This window comes from Myotis myotis, unplaced genomic scaffold (genome assembly GCF_014108235.1).
Source record: "Myotis myotis isolate mMyoMyo1 unplaced genomic scaffold, mMyoMyo1.p scaffold_m19_p_8, whole genome shotgun sequence".
Lineage (NCBI taxonomy): Eukaryota > Metazoa > Chordata > Mammalia > Chiroptera > Vespertilionidae > Myotis > Myotis myotis.
In genome coordinates this window covers 69,751,150-69,777,721 of record NW_023416390.1, presented here as the reverse complement: position 1 = coordinate 69,777,721, position 26,572 = coordinate 69,751,150, and the positions used below count along the sequence as shown (strand labels likewise).

At 38.5% G+C, this 26,572-nt stretch overlaps 1 protein-coding gene and 1 pseudogene across 1 annotated transcript in view; one reads left to right on the top strand and one right to left on the bottom strand.

Moving 5' to 3' along the window:
- The window catches only part of ARHGAP15 (Rho GTPase activating protein 15), a 666,367-nt gene that overhangs the window by 103,414 nt on the left and 536,381 nt on the right, over nucleotides 1-26,572 (top strand). Inside the window, exon 5 of the mRNA XM_036320866.1 lies at nucleotides 11,993-12,080. Coding sequence (XP_036176759.1) covers nucleotides 11,993-12,080 — 88 coding nt within the window. The remainder of the gene's footprint in view (nucleotides 1-11,992; nucleotides 12,081-26,572) is intronic.
- Nucleotides 16,187-16,987, bottom strand: LOC118662236 (annotated as a pseudogene).

Sequence of the window (26,572 nt, the reverse complement as noted above, 5' to 3'; positions counted from 1 at the left end):
AGGCTAATTTTTAAGTTGACAATTTTGTATGGCCCGCAAATCTATAATAATAAAAGTGTAATATGCTAATTAGACCGGACAATCAAACGACCTTCTAGACGTCATTTCAGAAGAAGCTGCCATGGCGGGGGCTGAGGCAAAGTCTGTTAGGGGTGATCAGGCAGGCAAGCGAGTGGTTAGGGGCAATCAGGCAGTCAGGTGAGCAGTTAGGGGAAATCAGGCAGGCAGACGAATGGTTAGGGTCAATCAGACAGGCAGGCAGAGTGGTTAGGGGTGATCCAGCAGGCATGCAGAGTGGTAGGGGCAATCAGGCAGGCAGGCGAGTGTTTAGGGGCAATTAGGCAGGCAGGCGAGTAGTTAGGGGCAATCAGTCAGGCAGGTGAGCAGTTTGGGTGATCAGGCAGGCAAGCAGAGTGGTTAGGGGTGATCAGTCAGGCAGAGGAGGTTAAGGGTGATCAGGCAGGCAGGCGAGTGGTTAGGGATGATCAGGCAGGCAGGCAGGTGGTTATGGCAATGAGGCAGGCAGGTAGAGTGGTTAGGGGCGATCAAGCAGGCAGGCAAGCGAGTGGTTAGGAGCCAGCAGTGCTGGATTGCAAGAGGGATGTCCAACTGCCACTGGGGTCGTACCTAAACTGGCAGTTGGATATCCCCCGAGGGGTCCCGATTGCAAGAGGGTGCAGGCCGGGCTGAGAGCTCCCCACCCCCCATGCATGAATTTCGTGTACCAGGCCTCCAGTGATATTATAAATATCCAAATGGCCCTTGGCAGAAAAAAAAACAAGAAAACACATCCATAAACTACTCTTGTGAGTTTCTTTCTTTGAAGGTGATTTCAAGAAAAAGCAGAGAAGTGAAACAGCTCTTTCCTTAGCTGACTCAGAGGGAATCAGTTTTAGGTCGTTTCAGTCAGTTTACATACCATTGTGTTTGTTTCATTTGTTATCACTTTAATCAGTTTGCATCCCATGCCTGTGTTCTAGTTTAAATTCACATAAACATTAATTTGTACTCTTATTGTTATTTTAGTCAGTTTGCATGCCGTTATGAATCCTTTCAGCTTTTTTCATTTAAAGTTATATAAATTTTAGTTTTGTTTGTTTTGTTTTTTAACTTCAGGTGCACAGAATTAGTTGATTGTACTCTTCAGTGTGTGGTCTTGTATTAACATTTTCTGGGGAGGGCCCATTGCTAGTTTTACTTTATTCTCAGTCTTCAATCCTCACTTCAATTCCTTGTGTTCGTCAGACTCACTCTCCATACATTCTAATTGGCTATATGCGTGGTTTTCTAGAAAGTAGTGTGTAGTTGTGTGTATGTGAATGTGTTCTTAATTACATAAGCCTTTTTTTCTTATAAACCTCATTTTGTTTCCTACTAGTTTAATTTAATGTTATTGTTTTGATATTTATCTATATCCATACACTTAAAATGAGTTTAAAATGAGTTCATTGTTTCCAACTGCTGCCCATTTTGCCATTGTGTACAAATACCAGAGTGAGCACCTAAATTGTCCCTAACTCCTTTGATCACAAACAACATTGCAGTAAACCACATATACGGCTCCTTACTAACCTGTTAGGAGTTCTTTCCAGTGCACATCCCCAGGAGTAAAGAATTGCAGGGTAGAAGGAACACACATTTATAAATCCATTGAGTGCTGCTGCCAGACTTTTTCCTGAATGAGTGCATATGTTCACATTCTTTCTGCAATGCAGAAGAGCTCTGTCTCACCATAATCTTATCAGCACACAGCTTCATATACCTCTCAGTTTGGCAAGTCGATAGAGCATTACTTCAGTGTTGCTGTTATTTTTATTCCTCTGATTAGTATTCCAGTTGAGCATCACTTTATCTCGTTCAAGTCAATCAGGTTCTGCATTCTGAGAATTGCCTCTGCATTAAAATCTGACTATTTTCTATTGGGTTTCTGACTTTTTTGAGAGAGAGAATTCCTAATATATTTTAGGTAGTAATACCTTGTCAGCATTAGACTTTGCAAAAATCTCATCCAACTCTCTCTCATTATCCATTTACCTTCCTGATGAAAGTCCTCAAGGACCAGACATCTTTAATATGATCCCATTTGTTGCATAATCTTACTCTATTATTTTGGGGGCTTCTTTTGTCTGTATTATAAATACTTTACAAATTGAACATTGTGGATATAGTCACCATGTATAATCTATATATAAAAGACTAAGTGACCGACCATACGTCCCTCCAAGCATCCGACCGACTGACCAGCCGTTACATATGACGCAAACTGGCAATTTAAAAATGAACGTTGACTCGCACATGCACAATACATATAAAGCTCTCGCTGGCGCCAATCACACACGATGCCAGAATGTATCTGAAGACCAACTGTTGGCACAACGTACCTCTGAAGCTGTTTCCCGTGATGCCAGCATTTGCGATGACTATTAATAAATCACAAGGGCAAACTCTAGACAGAGTAGGAATATTCCCACCTGAACCCATTTTCAGACGTGGTCAGTTATATGTTATGTTGCTTTCTCTTGAGTTTGAAGAGTCTGTGATGTTAAAGTTAAATTTGTAAATACTTCATCACAAGAGAAATTAGTCAAGCACTCTGAAAGTGTTTTTACTCTTAATGTGGTGTACAGGGAGATATTAGAATAAGTTTAATCAATTTATCAGTCATTATTTTTATCAATGTTGTTTTTATATCATTTTTTGTTATTTTTATATGTCTTTGTTGTTTTTATATCATGTTGTTTATTTATTAATCAATTTACTACTTGCATATACATTTTACTAATTTTATTTCATCCCTGTCACTTATATTATAAAGAAAGGGCAATTAGCAATATTAAAACATTTTGTATTTTAATTTTATAATACTATATTATATATACTATTTTGATATGTAATTTTTTGCAGTAATGTAATTACTACACGAATCTTTCTTCTAATTAATTTCCTTTCAAATGTGCACAAATCCATGCACTGGGCCACTAGTAACATATAATATTCCACCATGTTGATGGGACTGTAACACACCAATCCAGTCTACACTCCTCTTTTATTTGATTTTTAAATTGATTCCAGTTTTATACTAAAATAGTTATAATTGCTGCAAACCTCCTATTACTTGTCAATTTTTCTTTTATATTTTCTTTAGGTAAACGCTAACCCTGCATTACTTGATTAAATCACATGACCATTTTATTTAAAAAAATGCCTATTATGTATGATTATATTTCTTGCCCAAGGAGTCTGTATTTTTTTTGTAACTGCCAACAAAATGTTCAGTTTGATCATAACCTTAAAAATGTGTAACTTTATCCCATTGATAATTTTGTAAATATTAAATTATTATTACACTAGAGGCCTGGTGCATGAAATTCATCACGGAGGGGGGGTCCCCTCAGCTCAGCCTGCACCCTTTCCAATCTGGGACCCCTTGGGGGATGTCCGACTCGGGATCGGGCCTAAACCAGCAGTCGGACATCCCGCTCACAATCCGGGACTGCTGGCTCCTAACTGCTCACCTGCCTGCCTGCCTGATCACCCATAACTGCCCCCCTGCTGACTTGGTTGTCCCTAATTGCCCCCACCCTTGCCAGCATGGTCACCCCTTTTGCCCTCCTTGCTGTCCTGGTTGCCCCCAGCAGCCCCCCTCTGCTGGCCTGGTCACCCCTAACTGCCCCCCCCCACCAGCCTGGTTGCCCCTAACTGCCCCCCCGATGACCTGGTCGCCACCAACTGCCCTCCCCTCCTGCTGGCCTAGTTGCCCCTCATTGCCCCTCCTACTGGCTTGGTCTCCCCTCACGGCCCCCCTGCCTTCCTGGTCACCCCTCACCCCCCCCACCCCCACCAACCTGGTCACCCCATGCAGCATCCTGCTCAGTCATTTGGTCCTCCCTAACTAACCCTCCTGCCAGCCTGGTTGCCCCATGCAGCCTGGTGTTCAGTCGTTTGGTCATCTCTCCCTAACCCCCCTGCCGGTCTGGTCACCCCACGCAGCCTGTTCGGTCATCCATTCAGTTGTTTCGGATGTGATGGCCCCTGGCTCTTTATATATAGAGATTATAACCATAATTGTTATAATTTGTATTTTCTATGTAAAATTTTGTTTGATAACTTTTTACCCATTTATCAAGGTACTTTAATATATGTTTATACATCTTGATGAGTTAGTAAATAATATTAATAAACTAGAGGCCTGATGCACGAAATTCATGCAAAAGTAGGCCTTCCTTCCTCCGGCTGCAGGCACCAGCTTCTCTCTGGCACCCGGGACCCAGGCTTCCCTCGGAGCCCGAGATTTGTCTGGAAGGTCTTCTGGAAGGATGTCCAGTCTAATTAGCATATTACGCTTTTATTATTATAGGTACTTACTCTGTCAAGCACTTGGCTAAATGTTTTACCAGTAATACTGAAATAATACTCTAAGATAGGCTGTATTATTATTTTCAATTTTACAAGTAGAGAAACTTGGTCACTTGTATTAACCTCTCCTTTTTTCCAAACTTTATTGTACAAAAGATTAGTGTAAGATTTTAGCCTCACCCTCTGTTTGAAGTAGGTTAGTTTTTTCCCTCTTGCTAGAAGCCTTTTGAGTCCAGGGAGTGAAAAACCATTCTTTTATTTTGTATCATCGACAGTACCAAGGGCTTCAATTGCCACTTAGCAAGTTTATTTTATTAATATTTATAAAGTTTTTACTCAGAAATCCATAGTGATGTCATCCACATCATGTACTGTGTCCTTGTTTTTGTTCCTCTTCCTCCCCATTTTTCTTTCGTTAGCTTCCTTCTTTCATATATTTTCTCTTTCTAAGCAAAGTTTGACCTATTTCTGAATATGAGCAAGAGTGGGTACAGGGAAGGAGGACACTTTGGCTATATGTTACATTCATAAAGGGCCATAGATTTAGCCTTATTTTGAAATGAAGTTCCACAAATTTCCCCAGTGATCACAGACAGGATTGAAAGCCTAAAGTATTCATCATTCAACTTTAATTTTTAATTGTATACATTGAAAATATGGTTTAGTTTTTCTGATGAAGATTAGGGCTTCCTTCCTTTGGGGCCTCCAGATCCCAAATGAGAAGGAGCACCAGCCTCTCTGAAGCTCTGAGACAATAGTGAAAAGTTACTTTCAATCCTTTAATTTACAAAAGGCACCTGGCAGCATGTACGCTCTCTCAGTGCCCTTGTCTCTCCCTCTGCACTCTCCCTTCATGCCTGCCCCTTCGTCGTCTCATTGTCTTATTCGTAGCTCTGCACATCTAGTCACATGTCCCTTCTCCCTCTGATCTTCAGATAGGCCTGAGAAGTACACGTGTGTGTGCGCGTGCGCACGCATGGGGTGGGGAGGTGGGCAGAGGAGGGGGGTGGGAGGAAGTGGAATAAAGGTGGTGCAGGGTTATGTCCACTGGTGCCATTTTCACCCCAGGGCCCATTGCTTTTAGACCTTTGTTTCTTCTTATTTCTTTTTTTTTAAACCATTGTTCCTAAGAATAGACTTCCTTTAGAATGTGATATGAAAGTACACTTCTGACTTATTTTTCTTTAGCACTTTCTGCTCGGGATGTCAGTAATTCATCCCAGGCTGAACCTGTCTTTCTTTTTGTGTGCAGTAGTGAGGACTAGAAGAAGGTTTGGAGACCACATAATGTGGAAGTAAACTTGTTAAAGGTTGCTTTGGTTTTATGATTTTCTTCATCTGCTCCGTTATAATTTCCAACATCTGATAGCTCTTTGAATATGTAAAGCTTTTCTGTTTCTTGCAGTACTGGCAGAGACGTGTATATTTATACCTCCATGTCTATTTGACCCTCCTTTTAGACATGACAAGTTATAAGAAGCTTAAAATATGGGAAGGAAGAATTAAGTTTCTAACACACCAGTTTGAGAACGAGTCAGAACATTTAACAGTATCTCAGTGATTTTGTGGTAAATTAGCCAGGGAGACTAGAATAAATTACTTTCACTCCCTCCCCGGGTGCGAACTCAAGTCAAATCCAGTGTGACCAAGTCAGCGAACAAAGGCAGGCAGCCCAAAGAAGGTCTGAAATTTACCAAGAAATCTCAGATATTTTCCTCTGCATTTTGGTTAGCAACCCTTTCATTATCCAAGGAGGCATAAGAGAGGTGAGCGTAGGATTCAAAGTTTAATGCTGGAGCAAATGACTGTGTAAAACTTGGAGCTCGAGCTGACATTCTTATAACCATAATGAGTAGTTTAAGGGGCATTCTCCATCAAGGGTTCCTCAGATAAGCAGTTACAAAGTTGCTGTTATTATGTGCTGCCATCCGGTGTCCATGTTGTAGAATGCAAAGAGTTTTAAGCCAAGCTGATGCCTATAGAGTTTTGTTATTTTGTTTTGTTTTGTTTTGTTTTGTTTTTTTGTTCTTTTCTTTTGTTTGTTTGTGTTTATGTTTGTTTGTGTTTTTCTTTTTGTTTTTCCACCTTCACAACTCACAATTTGTTTTAAGAAAGCCCTTTAAGTGTCTCACTAATTGCATAAATCAGTCTTTATTTGAATGTAGTTCCTCTTCCTAATTGTAGTAAGCACCTTGACCCCTTAGATGCGATTTGTTTTTGTACAAAAAAAAAAAATTAAAGTAAATGCCTGCAATTCTTGTATCTGTTTCCTGCACTGAGTCACTACCCTCAATATCAATGCCAAACATGACCCTGTAAATTTGAGGGGAGACTGGCTCACCTATTCCTAGGACCTCTGACTTAATGAAGTGGGATAGTTCTTGAGCTTTGTGTCTTACTTAATCTTTAAGTCCATCCAAGTGTTTGGTTTTTTTATCTTTCCTTGTGGGAAATAAAAAAAAAGTGTTCTCTTATTTAAGATGAGACATTAATTGGCTCCAACCAGTGAATACATTTACCTCGTGGCCATCATGGGGAGGTAGGAATAAAAGGGCTTGCAATTCATCATTCCAGGACAGCCCAGGTCAGGCTATAAAGTGGCCTTTCTCCAAAAAGAAAGACATTCAACTAGTGAAAACAGTTCTGTATCTTCCTTTCTCAGAGCCTTTTGTGATGCTCTGCATACCCATGCCTTATAGGACTAAGGAAGAGTTGCATGCGACCTGATCTAGAGACAGCTGATGCAGTAGAATGAACATGGCCTTGAAGGTCCAGGAGATATGGCCTCAATCCCACATTTATGATTTCTGTGCCTTTGAGTATTCTGCAGCCTCACTAAGCTTTAGTTTCCTCACCTGTAAAATGGGTGTATTACCCACTTCCCAATGTTGTTTGGAGAATTTATTTGTTTCCATGTTTATTCCCTGTCTCCTCTGAGTTACAGGTAGACTTCTTAAGGTCTGTCTTATTTGCCTTTATATATTCAGTCCTGGAACTGTGTCTGTCATGTGGTAGGTGCTCAGTAGATACTTGTGATTAGCTTAGAAATTAAATTAGTTGATGCATATAAAATACCAGATCATCTGATTGACACAAATCCAAAAAGTCAGGAAGACCTCTAGAAAGCTTAGGTATTGGCACTAGAATTATAAATTAGCCAAAATATACTAAACCAGAAGTGTTAAATCTTTTTTTTTTTTTAATGCTAGGCATGACATATCAAAACCCTAGGGAACTAAGAAACAGAAACAGGAAATGCAGGAGATAAGTGCTTTAGTAGTCCTTGTTAATGAATAACAGCAAACATAGAGCAGGAAAAATCTAGATGTGTGACCTTCCTGAAATATTTATTTTTTTACTCAAAAACTTTCAGCAGGCACCTACTAAATGTCAGATTCTGTATCCAGAAGCAGAGAAGCCCTAACAGGTTAGGGATGACGTCTCTTTCGGGGAACTAGGAGAGTAGAGGGTCCTATGTTCCATCCTGAAAACGGCTTCATCCTCAAAAGGTCTATTTTGAGAGTTTCATTAGATGGTGCTAGAGTCACCTGTTCTGGCTAAGCTTACTTTATGAACAAGTCACCTGTAAGGATTTCATTGCATACAGAAAGCATGAAAGAAAGGTTCAAGTCAAAGCAAAACGTTGCCAAATGACACTTTTCACACTCTCTCCAGAGCTGACAATGCATTCAAAAGGCTCCATGTGTTAGAGTAATGAGGTTAAGAAGCTCTTCCACTAATACTCTAAGAACTACAGCAACACAATGAGCCAAACCTATCAGATGGACAAACCTCTCAGATGGACAGGACAGATAGTGTAAGGATGATGGTCAAGTCTCTAGAGTACTTCGTTCAGCAGAGGGAGGTTCCAATCTAAGTCATCCGGTAAAAGATGGTCCCATGAAGTGAATTCTCAGTCACTTCCTAGTCTGATGTTCCCTACTGAGTGTGGGTGAGCCTGCACATCACAGAATAATCACATAGCAGGAATGAGACTCAGGTGCCCTCATTAGCAGCACGCCTCTGTTTCTGGATACTTAGGAAGAGTTGAAGGGTTCATCATGTGACTCTCAAGCCAGTGCAACTTCTAAGAGAAGGAGAGAGCTTGGGAGTGTCTGGCCTTTGCCCAAACCTTCTAATTAGCATCAGGTAAAGTCATTTATAAGAGAGCTCGGATGGCTTATCTCTTGTTACAGGTTATGCACACTAGCTTTTATGATTGGAGAATTTTGGCTAAAACTGTGACAAAATCTCACATTGACAGTCTCCTTACCCAAGATTGTGCTGCTTAATTCTTAAAAAAAAAAATGACAGTATAAATTAGTGAACAGATTAGAGTACAGGCTTTGGAGTCAGAGAAACTGGGTTTGACTCTGAAATTAAAATGCATGGCTTTAAGTTACCTAAACTCTCAGAACCACGTTTTCCATCTATTTTGACATCTATTTTGTGAAGCTAAACTTCCACTAGACAATCAAACTTATGCTAAGTACTCAAAATATGATTTGTGCTAATTATTTTTAAAGCAGCCATGAAAAAAAATGAAATGAATTTGGGACATCTAAAAGGTTGACAACATTATTTTCTTCTTCCTTATGAAACAAAATTATTTTAAATCAATTGGGAACATCTTTACTCCTAATCTAATGCTGTCGAGGCATTGCTTGCAGTTTATAAATTCAAAACAAAATAGCACTGTATGCAAAGTGTCAGGACCGTGCCTATTACTAAGGCTTCAAAACCTGCATTTCTTACCCTCTTTTTGGCTTGTTCTTCAGATTTCCCTAATGGAACATTTCAAGGCAGTTTGAAGTTCTAGTGTAGAACCATGAGATAATTGAATTTCATGCAACTTTGATTCTAACCAGTCCCAGCTCCAAATTTAAGAAAGGGAAGAATAATGCCAATAAGTCCTATAAATGATCAACATCTGAAGCAGATTCAAATCAAAACTATTTATCCAGGACTTGCTACAGACAGGAAGCACATATGACATAGTCTGATCACATGCAGTCAAAATTAGGGGTGAAAACAATAGATGCCCAGTCTAGACCAGCAGTCTTTCCAATGTTTCCCTCTTCTCTATCTGTGGCCCCCCTAATATTATGGGGCCAACTAATATGACCTCATGAAGAGAAGGCTAAGGCTGCTCTATTCACTTGCTGCTACCTAAAAGGACAAATGGGCACTAGGGCGAAGGGGAGAAAAGGCCTACCTGTTTGTTTTGTCTGTTTTTCCCCCCAGCATCTTTATTATCATTTGATCGAAAAAGTGACTATTCATTTGGAGAAAAGTAGATCTAAGAACATAGTGTTCATATTTGCAAGTTGGAAAATACACATTGTTTGTTTCTGTTTGTCATGTTATTTTTTTTTAACATGATGATATATTAGTAAGATAGCTTCAGGCATGTAAGAGCATCCTAATCTTGTAGATATTAACTTGATTGAGTCAAAGCTGTCCTTTCAATCAAGCCCCTAGATCTTAAGGGAGAAGTGGAAATAAATTACCCAAAGATCTTGGCTGGTCATTTAAAACATATTTTTGTGTAGTTTTCTATCGACCTGAATAGAAACTTCTTTTTTAACTGTAAACTTCTTTTTTAAACCACTTTTGTAAAATGAAGTCAGATACTTTGAAATGAGTGTTAAACCAAAGCAAATTACAGCAATATGATAAACTGGGTAGAAACTTATTTTGATAAACATCAAGAAATACAAAGGAAAATTAAAAGCTGTGATTTTACCACCTGAATTAACTGTTGTTATATCCAGCTTTTCCCCCATACCTAAGTTTTATCATTGACTCAGTAAATCCCTATTTAGTGTCTACTTGTCCAAGGCACTGTGCTAGGCACTTGGGAATGTTTCTGTAAAGATGAAATACTTTTTATCATTTTGGGGGCTTTTTAAAAATAAGGAGATAGAAATGACATGTATAAAAACTATTTATTAATTTGTCATAAATACTATGTGAGGAAGTTATAGAAGGCACATTGGAGGATGTGATATTCAAACTTCCAATGAATAAGAATTAATAAGAAGAAGAGGCTGGGATGTGTGAGGACACTCTTAGGTAAATAGCATGGTGTTATAAATTGCCTATTGTATTATGGTCTGCATTAAAATCCTCTCATGTCAATATTCTTCTATAGGAGGGGTGGGGAATCTTTTTTTCTGCCAAGGGCCATTTGGATATTTATAACATCATTTGCTTAATATAATTAACTTAATGTAAATTTATGTTGCTATGAAAAAAGCTCCTAGATTTATTGAATTTCGAGTCCCGCCTGTGGTTGCCTTGGCAGGGCCAGACCAAATGATTCCGGGGGCCTCATACAGTCTTCAGGCCAGACATTCCCCACCCCTGTTCTACAGCATAGGGATCCTTATTTCGTTATAGGAATCTGTTATGTGCAGCTTGAATACCAATCTTTTTTGATATTTTAGGTAGAGAATTAAGAAATAATGATCTAATTCATTCTTGTGCACACAACCTTAACAACTTGTGAGATGATTTCTTTAGGATACATTTAAATTCATAAGAATGGACTTGTTTACTCAAAACATATACACATTTTTAAAGATTTTTATAAAGCATATTGCCTAATTCATTCCAGAAAAGATGTGCTAGTTTATACTCCCACCAAAATTGTATGGGAGAATACATTTCTACACATGTTCAAGAACCCTTGGTATTATTCCTTCAAATTCTTGCCAATTTGATTAGCAAAGAGGTAAAAAAGCATTTCACTCTTTTTATTTGCATTTCTTTGATTTCTAGTGAAATTCAACATTAAAAATATTTTGAATTAGGCAGTGACACAATAGCTGTTTAGTTTTTAAGACTCAGAAATATACTAAATCAATGATGAGAAGTAACAATGAAAGAAGGTGTTCTGATTCCTATTTTTACTTTGCTATATTTGGCTTGCTGGAAGAACAACCTATTTTATGGAGCAGGTGTTATAGGGAACATGGATACATTAAAACTGGATTTTCAGTGGTTGAAAAGAATTTAGGGAGGATATATAAATTGAGAAACTTTTACTATAAATGCCACGATCTTTAAAAATTACAGAATGTCCTTATATTCCCCAAATTCCATACCACTTATCAACTGTAATAAAGAAAATACTTTTAGGAATTCTACTTAAAAATATAGCCTCTACTTAATCCAAATGTTTCTCATACTGTATCCTATCTAATAAAAGAGTGGTATGCAAATTGACCATCACTCCAACACACAAGATGGCCACCCCCATGAGGACACAAGATGGCCGTCAGGGGAGGGCAGTTAGGGACAATCGGGCTGGCAGGGGAGTGGTTGGGGGTGATCACACTGGTAGGGGAGTGGTTGGGGGTGATCAGGCTGGCAGGCAGAGCAGTTGGGAGCCAGCAGTCCCAGATTGTGAGAGGGATGTCCGACTGCCCGTTTAGGCCCGATCCCGGGATTGGGCCTAAATGGGCAGTCGGACTTCCCTCCAGGGGTCCCAGATTGGAGAGGGTGCAGGCTGGGCTGAGGGACACACACACACACACACACACACACATGCACGAATTTCATGCACCGGGCCTCTAGTCTATGATTAATTTCTTTAAGTGATAATGCTTTTTTTCCTTTATTTTTCCCCAAGGAAAAACTGGTCTACTTCCTGGATTGTCCTTTCAAGTCGAAAAATTGAATTTTACAAAGAATCCAAGCAACAGGCTCTGCCTAATACGGTGGGTAGTTTTCTGTTTCTATTGTTCATCTTTACAGAAATACCGTTGAATTAAACATTTGGACTTATATGCACAGCCCATGGACACGGGCAATAGGTAGTGAAGATCTGGGGCAGGTAAGGAGGGGGTGGGAGGAGGGGGGGATGGGAGGTATCTGTTATATTATCAACAATAAAAATATATTTTTAAAAAGTTTGGATTCAGCAAAAATCACACTAAAACCTCCAAGCTACTACCATCTGAAAGCAGATGGAGGAAATGGCTCAATAAACTTTTAATCAGATGAAGGGAAAATAGAACTTGGTGTCTGTTTTATTAAGTGGTGCATTTGGAGAATAATCACAAAATAAGATGAATAGTGAGTAGCTATCTGGTAATACGAAGGTAACCCTTTAAATTAAGGTGCCATTTATAAATGCTTTATTCTTATTTATGAAATGATCACTAAATGCAGCTACTTGCTCTAATAATGTATTATAAAGGGTGTTATAAAATGCATTAGTAATAAATGCTTAACGGATGAGACTATGGGAAGCTGTTTTAAAGAATATTATAAGACGTAAATCGTATTAAACCATGTATGTGCATCTTTAATACATGAATTTAAGTTGTTATCTAGCATGCTATAAAGTGCTTCACACATTAATAAATAATAATAAACTGTTTATAAATGGCACCTTAATTTAGGGTGCTACCAATGAGAAAACACTCTAAGTTAACAAAGTGATTTTTTATCTTAGTCTAGCTGGGACATTCACTATATCCCACTAACCTTTCCGAATATATCTATGACTCCATCTAATGGAGCTAACACAATTTCTGTATCCTCTGGTTATTACAAAGTGAAATTTGTAGGGTGTCTTGATTGTACCTAGAGGAGGGCCTCACATGTGCCCACAGGGATTTGACAGTGATAGTAAGTAGGAACAATTTTGTATTAGTTACTGGGGCAATTCAACCTCTAAACCTTGCTGCCCAAACACCAGTGCTGCCACAGGATGTTGGAGACAGTGGGCAGGCAGCGTATCTGACAGCCTCCTGATTAGGAAGGCCTGCAGGCAGGAACCCACCTGCCATACCCCATCGGCCTGATGGGCGGCAGGGAAAGGGGTGCCTGGCAGGAGTCAACCACAATGAACTAATTTGTATTTGGCAGGTAATGAAACGATGGAAAGTTCTTTGCTTTCCAGCCACTAGTCGTGTATGCTATGTGATCCTCTTTAAATAGGAAATAGAAAATCGTTTGCTAGGAGACATTTTTATTTAAAGGAGAAGATTTTAGTAAGAACAAAAGGTAGCATTTGGCCTGCTCCTGATAATTGCAATAGCCTTTATCCCCAAGTGGCTTGCTGCTTTTGGAATCTCGGTGCAGTCCAATCTGTAAACTAATTATGAATAAATTAAAAATATATCTCAGCCCTTTTTATTTTTAATTCAAACTGCCTCAGAAATTCGTTTTAGGGTTTTTTTATTTTTATTTTTTGGCCACAGTAAGATAATCTTTTTAAGAAAAATAAAGTATCCCTAAGGGCCAGGCACAAAACAGCCCCCACCCCCTCACAGGCCCTTTGTCTCCCCTTGAATGAGTTCTAAGGGGAAGGAAGTTAGTCAGGGAGGGCGGCCGCTTGCCTAACTGAGTTGGGCTGCTGAGAGGATGATCTTCCTCCTCCCTGGTGACCAAATCCCACTGGGGCAGAGTTTATGTGAATGTGCTGGGAAAATGGGGGTGATTTGATTCCAAGTTGAAGCATTTGGTTTATATTTATTATTTTAATCTCTTCGTATGAGAAGATAATTATCAGCTGTTTAATTTTAAAGCTCCCTTTTACATTATAGGAAAACCTTGCAAGTCAGCTCACTAATCTCATGCCTCCAGTTCAGCCTTCGAAATTGTTATACATTGACAATAGATTTTCCTTGAAGAAACTTGTTAACAGGTTTTGGTGGTTGTTTGGCAGTCCCTACTGATGACTTCTGGCCCCGTTTTCAATGATCTTACGGTTTCTCCTGGGCACTCATTGTCTTCAAAGGGAATTTAGGGCAGGAACCAACTGTGCTCTGTGGTAATTGGGGGAGAGAATTACAGATTTGTGTTTGTGCTGCATGAATTGTCTTGCTAGTCAACGTCTTGGATACATTTCTAACCAAGCATTAAAGGCCTAGTGGGATAGCCCACATTTCCCAATTCCAGCCTCGGAGAAACGATATGATGATTGCCAGGCCTTGATTAAAGATGCTGTGGTTTTGTTTTGAAAGAGATTTATGCCCCAATTTCTGAATCTTTCTTGTGCCCCCTTACACATGCCCTGGTGTTGTTCATGTGCTTCTGGGGAAAAGGCTGTCCTTCCTTCCAAGAGGTCAGTAGAAATTGCCTGAGTATGTGCAGATGTGGTTTAAAAGAGTAAGTGGCATTTTAATCTTTACAGGAATGCTCTTTGAATGCTAATGCAGTGGTGAACTAAGCAACAAAGTAGCTAGGAGCAGGACTTTGAAGTTCAACCACAGTGAACTCCATTCTAGTTTTGCCATTAGGAGCTGACCGTTACCCAACTTCTCTGAGCTTTGGAATCCTCATCTCTAAAATGGGGATAGTGTTATCTGCCAGCATAATTAGTAAGGAATGGAATTAGTTAATAAAATAAGACACATAGTAACCATAAAATATGTACTATATTCTATGATAATGTACTCTATTAAATATATGAATATATTTATGATGTTCTATAGTACATCACTTAGAAAATTATTATAACTCAGTTGTTCCCCTATGTTAGTTTTACAATTGAACTGATTCAGACACGTACAGAAGAGAAAATCTATTAATTCAAGTTTCACCAGTATGTACATCCTCCAAGAAGACAAATATATATACTCATAGGCAGCATAAAATATTGTGTCTGAGCACTGAATAATTCTGAAAATGAAGCCATCCCTCCATTCGAGGCTTTAGATGTAACCTCCTGCATGTCCATATACATTTTCCTTCATTGACTCTTCCCCTTAAGGTGTTCACATTTAATACAGAATGTCACAAAATGTTGTGCCTGATACCACATTCCATGTTTGGCAATTTTTCATTCTCACTGACGTTGTTTCAGTTCATTATCATGTCACATTTTTATTGAAAGTTGCCCTTCCCCTGAAAATAGACACAGAATCACTTTTACTGGTGTTTGCAAATTAGACATTCTTAGGCTCTGCACCCTCCCCCCCCCTCCCCCCCCCCCCCCCCCCCGCCCCGGGAATTGAGTCCACAACCTAGGCACGAGCCCTGATCTAGACCAGAACTCACTATCTTTTGGTGCAAGGGATGATGTTTAATCAACTGAGCCAGGCTATTTATCTCTTTTTAAAAGGTAATTTATTCATTTTATTTTTAAAATATATTTTTAATTGATTTTAGAGATGAAGAGAGGAGAGAGAGATAGAAACATCAGTGATGAGAGAGACTCATTGCTCACCCTGACTGGGAATCAAACTGTGACCTCCTGGTTTGTCGGTTGGCGCTCAACCACAGAGCCATGCAGGCCTGGATATTTTTTCTCCTACCGCCATTTATTCCCCCCCATACCCTCTTCCCCCTATAACACCCCCCCCTCCCGACAATCACCACACTGTTGTACTGTTGTTTGTGTCCATCTCTCTTCCTCTCTCTCTCTCTCTCTCTCTCTCTCTCTCTCTCTCTCTCTCTCTCTCTCTTTCTCTCTCTCTCCCCAATGTCTATGCTTTTGCTGTTTGGTATTTTAATTTATTCTTTTTCTTTTTTTTGACACCACTAGACATTATTCTCTTTTATAGAGTCAATGTTGGTTTCCATTTGCCCAATATTTACAATGTTCTTTGCTATTTATTTCTTCCTGCATCTTAGACCTTCCTTCTAGGATCACTTTTCCTTCTGTTTAAAGTGTATTCTGAGAAATTCCTATAGTAAGGGTCTTGTGGTGACAATCTGTCTCAGTGTCTGCTTGTTTCTAAATGTCTCTATTTCTCCCTTAGTCTGGAAATATATATTCTCTCTGGATATAGAATTTTCAGTGGGCAGTGGTTTTCTTTTATCACATCTAATATATCATTCCACTGTTTGTGTGTGTGTGTGTGTGTGTGTGTGTGTTTTCACATATGTTTTGTTTGTTTGTTTTTTGAAATTTGATGTTTGTCCTTATATTTGAGTGGACTCAATATCATTTTTTACTGAACTCAGACTTAGAGGTAGAAACTTTCAGAGAGGACAGCTTATGTCTCATGACAATTTGTTCCTGACATTTTTCTTTGACCTCTTTCATTCTCTTAGCAGAAAGTTTAACATATTCTTTAGCCTCTTTCTCATTTTATGCAGTGCATTGTTTCTTCAGAGCAATACACCATTTGTGTTGCAGTACACGTGGAGTAACAAGACGCTGAATCTTGGGTGCTTTGGTCTGAGGTTCCTACTGTCTTTGTATAGGGCTTTCTCACAGCATATTGGCAGACATAGTCTTCTTTAGAGATAGAAGAGTTTGCAGATTCTGCTAGCTCTCTTGGGCCCCAGGCATTGAGGCACAGTAGTATCAGTGAGACCAGAAATATCTTCCTACTCCTCTTTTAAACACGAGTACATTAAAAACACTGAGATTGGCATCCACAATGCAATCCTGAACAGATTTGCACTTTCTCTCTCCAGTCCACCTTGGTCTATAACAGGAGTGCCCCTTACCCAGCAGCAATCAGACACTCTCTTCTATGGGGAAACCTTCTGTGTCATCCCCACCACTGATTTCAACCACATAACCCTTCCATTCTTCACCCAGAGCGTCAGCAGCAACTTCTGTGGCCACACACTTCTCGTAGAAGGTACAAAGTGAGTATTCATCATCCACGTCAATGAGTGTCTGGCAGCCTGTGGCCGGGAAAGCAATGCTCAGTTTCATTCCTGAAGCAGCCAACTGCCTCTGAGGTGCCACAAAAAAAGAGCACCACTGCTTTCTGTCATTTGTTACTATGATCAAGAAGTTAACTGCTTGTCCACAGTTTCACCATGATGCATGCAGATGTAATCTCTTTTTACTAGTATTTCCCCTGCCTGGATTGTTGGGCCTCTTAAAATTATGTATAACTGCCATTAATATTTTTTAGGAAATTCCCAGATAATATCTTTTCAAATGTAGCTTATTTTATATTCTCTTTTTTATTTTCTTTCAAGCCTTTAGTTAAACCTATGTTAAGTTTGCTCACTCTATTCTCAAGATGTTTTACATTCTCCTTTTTTCTATGTTTGTCTTTCTGAACTGAAATTTCCAAATAATTTATCTTGTTTTATATTCTAATTAATTAATTCAGTTTTCCTTTGTGATAAACATTGTTTTCATTTCAATTATTGTAATTTTCATTTCTAAAATTTACTTTGTCTTTTGTTATAGTTGTTTCCTGCAACTATAACAAAAATCTTTTTTTCTTTTTAAATTGGGAAGCAGTGTTTTATATTCTGTCCTGTGATTCTAACATCAGAAGCTGTGGTCTCTTTCTGCTGGTTCTCAACCATATTACTTTGTTTCCTTTATGTCTGGTCATCTTTGCCTGTGTGCTAATCATTGTTATTGAAATATCATGGGAGATTCTCTGAGGCCTAGAATAAATATGTCCTATTCCAGACCATTTTGCATTTTTCTCAAGGGGTTTGGGACACTCCCAGTGATTGATTAGCTCAATCTAGGCTAACAGTTTAAACCTCTTAGGTTATCCTATATAATAAAAGCTTAATATGCTAAGTGTCCGGTCATCCATTCAACTAATCAAAGTGTAATATGCTAATGATATGCTAAGGCCACTCAACTGCTTGCTAGGACGTACACTGACCACCAGGGGTCAGACAGTTGACTGGATGACCAGTTGCTATGACGTGCACTGACCACCAGGAGACAGATGCTCTGACTGGTAGGTTAGCTTGCTGCTGGGATCTGGCTGATCAGGACTGAGTGAGATGGGCCAGATATGCCCTGGAGCCTTCCTGTGGTCTTTCCCCGGCTGGCCAACCTGCATCCCTCCCTGGCCCCAATCATGCACTGGTGGGGTCCCTCATCCTGGCCTGCTCCCTCTTGCAATCCAGGACCCCTCAGGGAATGTTGGAAAGCTGGTTTCAGCCTGATCCTGCAGGCCAGGCCGAGGGACCCCACTGGTGCACAAATTCGTGCACTGGGCCTCTGGTACAGGGGTGGGCAAACTTTTTGACTCGAGGGCCACAATGGGTTCTTAAACTGGACTGGAGGGCCGGAACAAAAGCATGGATGGAGTGTTTGTGTGAACTAATATAAGTTCAAAGTAAACATCATTACATAAAAGGGTCCGGTCTTTTTTTTCAATAGTTTTATTCATTTCAAATGGGCCGGATCCAGCCTGTGGGCCGTAGTTTGCCCACGGCTGCTCTAGTATGTACATAATAGGAGGGCTACAGCTGTGCTATAATTTCTGAGACAGAATTAGTCTTTACTCTTTGTTTTTTTTTTCTTCTGTTACATTGCTCATATACAAAGGCAGTCTTCTTTATAATCCCTTGGGATTGGAGAAAAGCAACACATTTAATATTGGTTCTTTATCATTAAAAAATATCTTTATATTAATTTCAGAGTGAGGAAGGGAGAAGGAGAGGGAGAGAGAGATAGAAACATTAGTGATGATAAAGAATTATCAATTGGCTGCCTCCTGCATGCTCCTGACCTGGGACCCAGCCCACAACCCAGGCAAGTGCCCTGACATGGAATTGAACCCTTGACCTCCTGGTTCATGGGTGGATGTTCAACCATTGAGCCACACCTGCTTGCCAGGCAGTTCTCTTTTTATCTTTTCCAAAGACTCTCAGGCAGTACTTTTTCCATTATTCTGTAAGGTCAACTGACCTAAATTCAAATGTAGAATATAAACAAACTAGATATCCGGTGCACAAAAATTCGTGCACTCTGGGGAAGGTGGTCCCTCAGCCTAGGCTACGCCCTCTCGCAGTCTGGGAGCCCTCAGGGGATGTCTGCAGGGAGTGGGCCTAAGCTGCAGTCTGGCCTCCCTTTCTGGGATGTGACTGGGTAGGCTGATCAGGGGAGGGCACTGGCTGGCAAGTGGCCAGCCTACCCCCAGTTGCCCCTCCACTGCCACTGGTTTCCACTCCCCCCCCCCCATTCGCCATCCCCTCCCTCTGCCCACTGGCATGCACCTTGGTGGGCCTGGTGCCACCTGCTTGCCGCCCCCCCCACCCCCATTGTTCCACTGTTTGGTCGATTTGCATATTACCCTTTTATTATATAGGATGCCCTCAGGCAAAGGGCAGTATGTTCACTTGATACGCACTTTTTCTCTCTGGGTTTAGAATCCCACCTCCAAAAATTATTTTCAGTTCTACTTCCACTATCTTTACAGCCTTTTGTTCTTTGTGGGGGGAGTGGGGGAGGGAAGGGGGATATAGTGAAAATACATTCCCTCCTACTCCAAAGAAGCTTGATATTGTAGATGGGATACAAATTAAACTAAAATGATATGAAATTATATGAATGATAGGGAAAGGAGACAAGAGTGTACTGTTTTAGATAGGGTAGTCTGGAAAGACCTCTTTGAATTGATATTTGAGCAGAGCTGAATGAAAACGGAGGGAACCTTGGAGGAATCCCAGAGAAGGATGGTCCAGGCAGAACAGCAAGTTAGAAAAGTCCAGAAACTTAATGTGCTTGGCGTTTGGGAAAGAAGGGAGAAGGCCAGGGTGCTTAGAGCACAGTGAGCCTGGGTGAAAAGAGTGTGGGAAAATCAGCCCTTTGTTCTTTAAGGCAATTTAAAAAAAATCCAGCATTTTTCATTGTTTTTAGTTGGAGAGTTGATCCAGATAACATAGTTTCTCATTACAGTTTACCTCACTTTCATTTAAATATGCAGTTGGTTAATCAAGTTTGTGCTATTTATATAAGCCTTGGTAGGAAAAGGCTTCATAAGAATATGTATTGAAATCCTACAATGAACAGCTTGCTCGTTAGGGCTACATATAAGGCACAGAGATATAATCAGGAATAATCAAGATACCGTCTTTGCTTTATAGCATCTCTGCCAAAAAAAAAAAAAATAGGTTGAGATGAAATAAGAAACATAGAAGAGGTGTTGTTTTCTGTTTGTTTGTTTTTTGAGATTTAAAGGAGAGAGAGCTCACATCTGTGAAAATTTGAATTGGGCCTTGAAGGATGGTTATAATTTCAATATGAGGATTTGTAGGCAGGGAATTTCAGTGGAGTAAGAAATATGAACAATGTCATGAAAGAGAATGGTCAAGGTCTTTGTGCTAAAAAGAGGAATACATTTTTTTTCCAGTTTCGTTGGAAGATTGACTAAAAGAAAAGGACTGAGAAAAGTGCCATGGGCTGAGATTTGCTATCAGGGACAAACCTTTAATAAGGTGTATTTAGTCCCCAGACATTTTAACCCTGTAATAATCTATCATAGCTATTCCTTCTTAAAAAAATGTTTTTATTGATTTTAGAGAGAGAGAGGAAGGGAGAAGAATAGAGAAACAGAAACATTGATGAGAGAGAAATATCAATCTGCTGCCTCATACTGGGGATCAAGTCTGCAACCCTGGTTCATGGGTCAACACTCAACCATTGAGCCACACTGGTTGGGCATAGCTTTTATTATTTTAACAAATATATATTGAACAGAAGTATGACTAGGTGTTATGTGCCCAGGCCTATCATGAGGAAAAGTCAAAGAGGAAGTCGATTAATCTAGGATCAAGGCTTCCTTTCATTTAGACCAAGAGCAAAACTGTTGCTCAGAAGCACCTTCAGTGTTATTTGTTTCATCTGGTGCTAGAGAAGTCCTAAAGAAACAAAAGTTGTCAATTTGATGTATCCTCTGAGGCCTTTACTCACACGTAAAGGCCTTTTTCAGGTACATGTACCTATTTTAGTATCAGTGGAGTATGTCCAAGGCTTCAGCACTTCATTTGCAACTTGCCTCCTAATTACCTGCTGTACTTTGAGAATTTAGAGCTTGTTTGATATGGAGTAGACACCTGACTCAAGCCGTAGGATATGACAAAAAACTCATTCCTGGTTAAAAAACAAACCTCATAAGAACAAAACAAAACAAAAAAACACCCATTGATTGATTACCTCATGAAGCTCTGTAATTTAGCGCATCCACTAATTTATCTATTCTATGAACAATTAACTCCTAACAGGTGTCCCACAATGTGGTTTTAAATCCTAGAGAGATATCTAGATGAATAATATATGATTTCTGCTCACATGTGCAGTGCTGCACCCTACTAAAATAAACACATTGTGCAAAGTACATTTCTAGTTTAAGAAATGTCTCCACACCCACCAAAACTCAGACCAAATGCACCTTATTCTCAGCAATCAACTGTTTCTGTTTCATTTATCACAGAGTACTCTCAGAAAACTTAGTGTCACTTTTAACATAAATTCAAAAGCACTATAGACATTAAAGAGAATATTTATCACCTAAAATTGTAAGGTTCTGAAGTCAGTATGTTCAATATGAAGCCCACATGTTAATTTGGTATGTAACTTTTTTGTGTGCTACTTTTATGTTTTTTACTTTATATCATGCTATTACTTTTAGAGGCCAATACTGGAAAATTTTACTTCATATGATGGAAAACTTTTTAAGGCATTTAATAAAGCCAATAATAATAATAATAATAATAATAGCAATAGTAATAATAAATTAATATCAAAGGTCTCATTGAAACGTTTTGTTTGCTGTTTTAATATTATTTACTTCCAATCAAAATAATAAGCACAATCATTAATTAAATAATGTAATACATCCAGTGCTCATTCACTGGAGTATGTCTTTAATAACAAAATGGACTTATTTATGAGAGTAAAATGATGAGATTTAGCAAAAAGATGAAAATAGTTTCCATCAGAAAGCTATTCATGAATTATTGAGTGGTCTGTGCAAAATGAATCTGAAATGATTCTATCTTTGTAAAGTGAGTGTTGAGCCCTTATTCAGATCCCTGCTGAAAAAGACCATAAAAAATGGAAGGGCAAACAATAGATCTACCAACCTTAGCCTAATGAAGGCATTTTAAATCTCTCTTTAATATTTTAATTCTCATAATGATAGTGCTCTGGCAAAGTCAGTGTGGTTATCATTGGGCAGTTTATTACAATAGCCATAGTTTGCCCTATTATATGGCCTCAACATACATTTAAAAATTAGAAAAGCATAATAGTTGAAAATCTAGAAGACAGTTGGTGGAGATGTAAAACAAGTAAGAAGAAAAATAAATTAAATTCTAGTATTTTATGTACATAAACTTGGTAAGGAGAAAAATGAAATCAAGTGATCAATATCACTATAAATGAAGCCATGTTCTCTGGTTATACTTTTCTCAGGATTTGGCCATTAACCACAATAAATTTTGTATCTTATGTAATTTTTAATAACCACAAAAATCTATGAAATTGATAAGATGCTTTATAAATGGATAATAGCTTACTGTCCAATAAACCTCACCTTAGGCTCTCTCAGAAAACTATTTTAATTATGAAGCTTGACTCTCTGTGGTTTATCATTTTGGTCAATGCAATGCATCTGATTTAGTGCTTGCATTTCTCTAAGATAAAAGAGACTTTTACTCCACAGTGCACTTCTTAATTTACTGAATATGTGTAGTTAGTCTTTCTTAAAAATTCTCTACTAAGTTGAAATGTGCTCAGAAGCAGTATATCTCATTAGGTAGAAATAGGGGTTTCTAAGTCAGAACACCTGAGTGAGGAATCACAGCTTCACATTGTATTTGTTGCTATAATCCTTGGAGATCCTGACTGCAGTTTGGGGTTAATAAGAGTAACTACATCTTATAGCTATTTTGAGGTTATATGAGAAAATTGATGTAACATACTTTGCAAATAGCAAAAGATAATAAATCTTAATTATATTTACTATTATTAATGTTATTACTACATGAAGCAATAGAGTATAGTGGTTAAGACAACAGGCTTTGGACCAGATAGAATTTGAGATTCAAATAGCCAAACTGCCACTTAATGGCAGTATATTTAAAATCTCTGTCCCAGTTTTTTGTTTTGTTTTGTTTGCTTGTTTGTTGTTTGTTTGTTTTAACAATAAAATAAAGATTTGTCAGGTAGCAGAACACTACCTGCTGTACAAATACAATCCAAAATTTTTGCAAAACCTCATTTTTACTGATACTGCAGGAGAGCTATTCATCTCTGCTGCAAGGAAAGTAACAATTGTCTCAGCCCCGATTCCTTTGAAAACAAAGCCTGAATTAAGTATCCATGATTTATTTGGGAGGCCTGAATCCAGACACAAAGGGTGCAGTAAAAAGGAAGAGAGGCAGGAAATGTTGGGAAATAGTAGAGGGGATGTGCTACCATGCTGGCTACTACTCTACAGAGAGTCTCAGACACAGAGGATATTGAGCAGGGGCAGAGGAAGAAGAAGATTTTATCCGCCATGTTTCTTCCTGCTTCCTTTTGGTTAAAGTTTATCATCCAGTCTTCACTTCCTGTGTCCTATGGACTCTGGGTACCCCCTTGGATGGCTACTCAGAAAGTCAGAACCTACACTCTGTAAGGAGGCATTGATTTCATCTGATCTGGAAGTGGTTGGGAAGCCAAAAGCCTGTCTGCACTTTGGCAGCCAGGAGGGAGGGCTTAGCATTCCAAGGGAGTGACTGACTGGCAGTCCTCAGGAAGTGGGACCACATGGGTCCAATCAGGACCGGTCATCTAGAGGGACAGCTGAGGCGGACAGGGTAGAGTAGGATCTAAGGAAGGACTCTGAGGGGGCACCTGAGGCATCAAAAATGTGCCCAGGCTACTTACTGTGCAGAATTAAATAGGTCTTTTTGCACTATAAATGTAAGACAATAGTAGACTGACTAGAAACTATTATATTTATTCTAGCAAGTTTTTGATTCAGCAGTAAAATCAATAGGTGTTTATTACTTGAAAAGGAGAGAATACTTTCTTCTTAAAACAAACAAACAAATAATCCAAACACATAATATTCTAGTGCCCCAAATCACTAACAAAGATTGGCTTTTATGAAAATCTGGGTTGATTTGGTCTTGTAATGTACTGAGAAATTTTACTGTAGAAACAATTTCAGTTATTATTAAACTCATTTATATTCATATACATAAAACCCACATCTTACCCTCAAAGTATCCTCTTCTATCTTGACAGTGGATATACTTTAGACATTAATAAGATCAGGTATCCATTCAGCACTATTTCCTAAATCATTTTTCCCAAATGAAAATTTATAAGTGAGTTTTCTCCTCCTCTATGAATGATTTTCCAGAATCAAAACCAGTTATGTGCTAAAACTTAATTCCTCTAAATAGATTTTGTGTTTCATGTTTCAAACTGATAAGGACAATCTGAGTCTATATTCTGGAATAGCAATTAATCCAAAATAAAAAATGGTAGCTAATATCCTGTTTCATAAAATTTGAGCCTTGTCTTTTTTTTAACTGCATCTAATAATAATGGTGTGACAATGAGTGGCCCAGTGATTTGTTGTCCACACACATATCCAATCTTCATCCTGGAAAATACCATCAAGTGAAAGAGCATCTGGCCTTTTATATTTTCTTAATATACATTAAAAAGCCCCAAATATCCCATAGAGAAAAATGGGAAATTTAGTCCCAAAGGTTTAATCTAAGTCAGAGAAAAATACATTATAGAGAGAATACCCTGTCAGCTATTATTGGGATATGATAAAGATGGACTAAGAGAATAATAAAAATCAGAAATGGACAAGACCTAGGATCAATTTTTAATGACTTCACATTGTTCCCACAATGAGGTTTCTATGTTTTATTGTCCAGAAGCAGTAACTTTTAAATAATTCTATTTAAATATTTTTAAATGAGTCATTTATATTTTTTTATCCCAGAAGAAATGTGCACGCTTAGGTTTAATTCCATATTTAGTCAAATTTTTAAAAGTATATTTTTATAATGATGTACTATTTGATCCATTGGCATCATGTAGTTCATTAGCAGAGTTTTTCTTGTGTTTTATATTTTATAGCTGTAGAATCAAAAATATGTTTTTTTATTAAAGGATTCTTTAATTTCAAGCTTCTTGAATAAAATCTTGTTGGTCTTCCAAATAAATTCTGTGACTCTTGTGAATAACTTATTTCAATCTTTGATAATGCTTACAAACTAAAAATGTTTCCTTATAATAAAGCCTACTCCCTAAAGTTGTTTGAGCCTGGGTCTTTCTGCATTAGCTTTATAAAAATCAATTACTGATCAGGATTTTTTTTTTATGTAGTCATATATCTTACTTTAGTTTTTTTTTCTTTTTGAAGCAAATATGTATTTATCTGCTTGAATATTATTCAAGCAACTTTACCTTTTTCTGGAACACTTTTAAATTCACCCCAAATCTCTATCATTTGCTTTGATTGTGCCATATAAGATCAATTCCTATCAAAGGTCAGTATAAATTGGAATATTGTACTTTTACTTCTTATGTACTTCTCACTTTGTGAGCTACCACTCTGGGATGTATTATTTAGTTTTACTTATTAATACATTGGAATGAATCTGGAAGTGTCCAATTGTAATATCCATGATGTTCATAAATTTATTCAATAGTTAACAAACATCTGTTGAGTGCTTATTTTGGCCGCTTTGCTAGATTTGGGGAAAATAAAGAAGTGTTATAAGATAAACCCAGATTGTTCTCTGGTTGTATAGATCTGGGAAAGAGACACACCAAAAGTAGTTATAATGTGTAGGTAACAAAAATAATTGTAACAAAGTGTGTTTCAGAGTAGGGGAAATGCTGGGAAGGAGTGAGCAACTGTGCCTATACAGACAAAGGAGAGCTTCATGGCGATTACATTGGAATTAACCTGTAAAAATGAGCAGGAGTGGAGCAAATGGCAAACAAGGAAAGTGGATTGAAGAAAGATAAATGTGTTTCGGATAAAAAGCGTGCATGTGCACTCATATCACCAGTGTATAAAGTAGTGAAAGCATCTTGCAGTTTGGGAACTGCCATGAATTTAGCATAGTTGGTGTTTAGAAGAATGAGGGAATAAATGGAATGGAGAAGAATGTTTGGGGGATGATGAAAAGGTGCCTGTATGCCCTCCCAAGGCATTTGTATGTTATTCCGTTTTCCAGAAGAAATAGGGTGAGATTTATGGTTTTAAAATAAATTGACTTATCTCAGAGGGAACAGAAAGCAGAAGAACTCAGATGAGAAAAAAAGAAGAGCTCAAATGAGGTTGAAGTCCTGGGATGACGAAGATGGACACAGTTCTGGAATTCAGGCTTTGTACCTTTGGCTGTGGATGGTGAGAGAAGGGATGATTCAGAAAGTGAAGAAAGTGAAATGGAAAAAGCGATGACTAACCATGCAAGCAAGAAAAGGGGGGCAAGTCTGAAAAGAAGACAGTGATTTCACTGACATGTCTGTGCTATATCCTCGTGGCAGTGTTGACCTTAAACAAAT